At 69.1% G+C, this 3,754-nt stretch overlaps 2 protein-coding genes across 2 annotated transcripts in view; one reads left to right on the plus strand and one right to left on the minus strand.

Annotated features, from left to right (window-relative positions):
• BET1L (Bet1 golgi vesicular membrane trafficking protein-like) overlaps positions 1 to 3,065 on the plus strand; it is a 4,788-nt gene extending 1,723 nt beyond the window's left edge. Inside the window, exons 2-5 of the mRNA XM_012734360.1 lie at positions 6 to 293; positions 559 to 650; positions 856 to 912; positions 999 to 3,065. Of these exons, the coding sequence (XP_012589814.1) occupies positions 6 to 293; positions 559 to 650; positions 856 to 912; positions 999 to 1,166 (605 nt within the window). The 3' untranslated portion in view covers positions 1,167 to 3,065. The remainder of the gene's footprint in view (positions 1 to 5; positions 294 to 558; positions 651 to 855; positions 913 to 998) is intronic.
• A 117-nt stretch (positions 3,066 to 3,182) lies between these two features.
• Positions 3,183 to 3,754, minus strand: part of ODF3 (outer dense fiber of sperm tails 3) — a 3,049-nt gene continuing 2,477 nt past the window's right edge. Inside the window, exons 5-6 of the mRNA XM_004695089.2 lie at positions 3,596 to 3,736; positions 3,183 to 3,405 (exon numbers count right to left, since the gene is read on the minus strand). Coding sequence (XP_004695146.1) covers positions 3,316 to 3,405; positions 3,596 to 3,736 — 231 coding nt within the window. The 3' untranslated portion in view covers positions 3,183 to 3,315. The remainder of the gene's footprint in view (positions 3,406 to 3,595; positions 3,737 to 3,754) is intronic.

Raw genomic sequence — 3,754 nt, forward strand, 5'->3', positions numbered from 1 at the left:
TGGGGTGACGCTGGGGCCACGCTCGCACCTGGGGCGGCGACCGCGGATTGAAGCCGCAGCCTGCGGGAGTCTCCTCGCCTGGACAGTGCCGACCCAAGTCCGGCGGCCCGACCGGCCCATCGCCGCTGGGCCTCCGCGCGCAGCAGGCGGGCATCGCTGGAGGCGCTCTGCGGGGCGGCAGCAGTTCGGGGCCTTTTCCGCGGGACTCCCCAGCCTCCCTGCTCGGGGCGTCGCTCTGCAGGACCCAGTTCCCCGCAGGCCCTCCCTCCAGGGTCTGCGCACACCCTCCGAAGGTGCTGCCCTCCGACCAGGGGGACCAGGGGGCTCCGCTCCGCTCCGCCCCGGGCGTCAGCAGGTGGCTGCTGGCCTGAGCCCTTCAGGGTTGGCACCTTGGGGTTGCCCTCCCCCTACCGCAGGCCTGTGGGCGCCAGTGGGAAGCTTGCCCCTCCTGACCTCCTTGCTCCCCCACGTGGCGTTGGACTGAGTGTGCCGGAGCCAGAAAGGTGGAGCCTGGGCGACGTACCCCATCCCACGCCCAGCCTTTCTCCTTTCTTGCAGCTCAGAACCCTGGTGCTGTGGAGGAGATTCTAGACCGGGAGAACAAACGCATGGCCGACAGCCTGTCCTCCAAGGTCACCAGGCTCAAGTCGGTCAGTGGCGGGCCTCTGGCCTTTGCTTGCTCCCTGGGGTGGGGGTCAGAAGGAGGGGAGAGTCCTGGGAAGTTTCCCCAGCTTCACCCCCCTCCTGAGCAGTGCTGCCTCTGTGGAGCCAGGCAGCGGCTTGCCCCTGGTGCTGCCAGGTGGGGGTGCTAGTGCTACCGAGTGCGCCTCACCCCGAGTCCTCTGTCCCCACCAGCTGGCCCTGGACATCGACAGAGATGTGGAGGACCAGAGCCGGTACCTGGACGGCATGGTAAGGGTCCGCGCTGCCCTTGTGCCTCCTGTCAGTGCCAGGGCCCCGGAGGGGCTGCCCGCACATGACCTCCTGGGTCCCCCCAGGGCTCGGACTTCGAGAGTGTGACGGGCCTGCTCACCGGGAGCGTGAAACGCTTTTCCTCAATGGCACGGTCAGGTCGTGACAACCGGAAGCTTCTCTGTGGTATGGCCGTGGGCCTGATCGTGGCCTTCTTCATCCTCTCCTACCTGGTGTCCAGGGCACGGACGTGAGCCAAGGGACTGAGCTCTGAGGGGCCTGCAGCCACCAGGGTCCTCCCCTGCCCGGTGCGCTGGGGTCCAAGGACTACCACGAAATACTCCTTTGAAACAACGGGCGTGGCTTGGGAGCCTCCTTCCTGCGTGTCTGGGGCCCCTGCTGCCCTGACCCAGTGGTCCCTGTGGCTGGGCCGTGGGTGCAAAGGGGCCCTGGGGGAAGCAGGTCTGCTCCTTCCGCCATGCTGGGTGCAGAGGTGCCTGCAGGGCTGGGGCTGAGCAGAGCCGCTGGGAGCCCTTGACGTGGCCACCGGCGTGGGACCTCCAGCCCTTCTCTGGGTCCTTGTGGCCCTGACGTCTTTGTCTAGGGGAGGCCCCCTCGTGCATCTGAGGTGACTGGTGTGGACACAGGACGTGGGTGTGGCTCTGAGGCTCAGGCAGTGCCGTTTCCGGCGACCCGAAGCCCCCTCGAGACCTGGGTCCTCGGTCCTGCAGCTGCAGCAAGCCTGCGGTAGGGCAAGGGTCGTGCCCCGTGGCCTGTGGCCTTGCCTCATGACCTCGCACCCAGGAGCGGACTCGTGCTTGCCCAGGAAACAGCTGTTACCGCAGGGAGGGCGCACAGGCGGGCCAGAGCAGCAGCGTCAGACTCACCTGTGTTGTCAGCAGGGCAGGGCCCCCGCGTTGGTCTAGAAAGTACGGTCCCCGCCGGGCCCGGCCCCTCCTCCCACAGCGAGCCTCCCTGGGGAGGGTCCTGAGCACATCCCCACGCACCCCTCCCTGGCTCTCGTGCCCACCTGGTCCCCCGCAGCATGGGCCAGGGCACTAGCTTGGGCCTGCCGGTGGCTTCCTCCCCCATCCGCTCCTCTTGCCTGAAACGGCTGAGGAAGTGAGGCTTCAGCTCTGCCCCGCCCCGCCACCTGCCCCCTTTCATGCCCTGCTGCGCTAGTTGCCAGCCTCGGCATCTCGGGGGGCTGCTGGTGTTCCCCATGGCTGCCGGTGCTCCCACGCAGCAGGCTGTCCGTGCTGGAACACACCGAGGCCCCTTCTTTCTTCGCCCCTGCCTGCCCCTGAGGCCTGGAGCCACCCCACTTCCCTTGTAGGTCGAGGCCAGTTGACTGGCACTCCCCAGAAACGGGGCAGCTGCTCTGTCCTCTGCTCCCACCTCCCCCTGCTCCTGGCTGCCCCCTGGTGGTTGGGCCCATCCCGGCGCATGCTCAGCGCCTCTGTGCCAGCAGCACGGAGGGGCCTGCACCCAGCTCTGCCCTGTGGCCTTTGTGCCCGCCCTGGGCACGAGAGACTCGCCGCTGGCCCTGGCCTGCCCGTGCCTCGTGGGGGCTGACCGCAGGTGTCACCCCAGGCCAGGGGCATGAGACTTCAACCTCTGGAATAAACCACCTCACGACGGAAGGAACGCGGCCTGTGGTGTGTGGGTTCCCTGGGGCCGGGAGTGATGTGTGCAGCTGGCCCAGGCCCAGGTCCTGGCCAGGGGTGCCTGTGCGCTGCCCAGTCTGGGATGCGAGTGGGAAACGGGGGTGTCGGGAATGCCTGCCCCCATGCCTGCAGGTGAGGGAGGCTCTGGCTGTGTCGTGCTGTGCTGCTCCGCACCCGGGCAGCTGAGGTGCGGCTCAAGCCCTGCTGGGCCTGCCGTGAACCCGGGGCTGCCTCTGGGGCACCCCTTCTCGGGGCCAGCACGGGCCGGGGTTTGTGGGGCTGCCCCAGATGTGTGAGGCCCCCACGACTCGGGCCTTGACATGGGCGCCCCAGGCTCAGGGTTGGGCTGCCGCGGGCGGGCTGCCAGTGCTGGCCGCCTTTGGGTGGGGCGGAGGCACATCCCAGGCAGCTGCTGCTGGCCGGGCTGTGGCTCCAGCGTGGCCGCAGGCCCTGGGGAGGTGCTGGGGCTGGCCTGGCCTGGCGTCCGCAGGACGCTGAGGGCAGGGCCCGGCAGGGGAGCAGGAGCCCACAGTGGCTCCTTCTGGGAGAGCTTTGCCCCCCCAGACAGACCCATCACCAGTGAAGTCCGTTGTTTATTAACTGTCTTAGGCAGAGCGGGGAGGAGGGGACGGGGGGGGGGGGACTGCGTAGAAAAAATAGCGGCTCCTGGTGTCCCAGCAGGTGCTCTGCCCTGCAGCGGCCCTCGGCCGGCCGGGGCTGGGAGGCAACAGTGGGGCTACTCCACGTCCACGATCAGGGGGGTCATGTAGTCGGAGTGCTTGATGCCGAAGGTGACCACGGGGGCCCAGGGCTTGGTGACCGTCACCTGGGAGGAGAGGCCGTGAGGAGCCAGCCGCCCGGCCGCCTTCCCGTGCAGTCAGGGTGTGACCTCTGGGCCCAGGGTTCTTCCCGCCCCTCTGGGGCGGCGCCCCATGGCGCCCCTCTGAGTCCCCGCCCACCGGACACCCCTGCGCCACGCCGCCTTCTCTGCTGCACCCCCGCCACGTTCTCCAGACCTTCTCAGGGCTGTGGGCGCCCGGCCCCGGCTTGAGCGTCTTGTCCCCCGGGGGCTCCACCCGGGCAGCCATGGTGTACTGCGGCGCCTTGAGCTTGGTCACCTGCACGTCGGTCTGCCGGTAGGCTGCGGGGCCGGGGGTCTGCGGCCAGAAAGGGGC

The sequence above is a fragment of the Condylura cristata genome, unplaced genomic scaffold (genome assembly GCF_000260355.1).
Source record: "Condylura cristata isolate star-nosed mole 26May11 unplaced genomic scaffold, ConCri1.0 scaffold00054, whole genome shotgun sequence".
Lineage (NCBI taxonomy): Eukaryota > Metazoa > Chordata > Mammalia > Eulipotyphla > Talpidae > Condylura > Condylura cristata.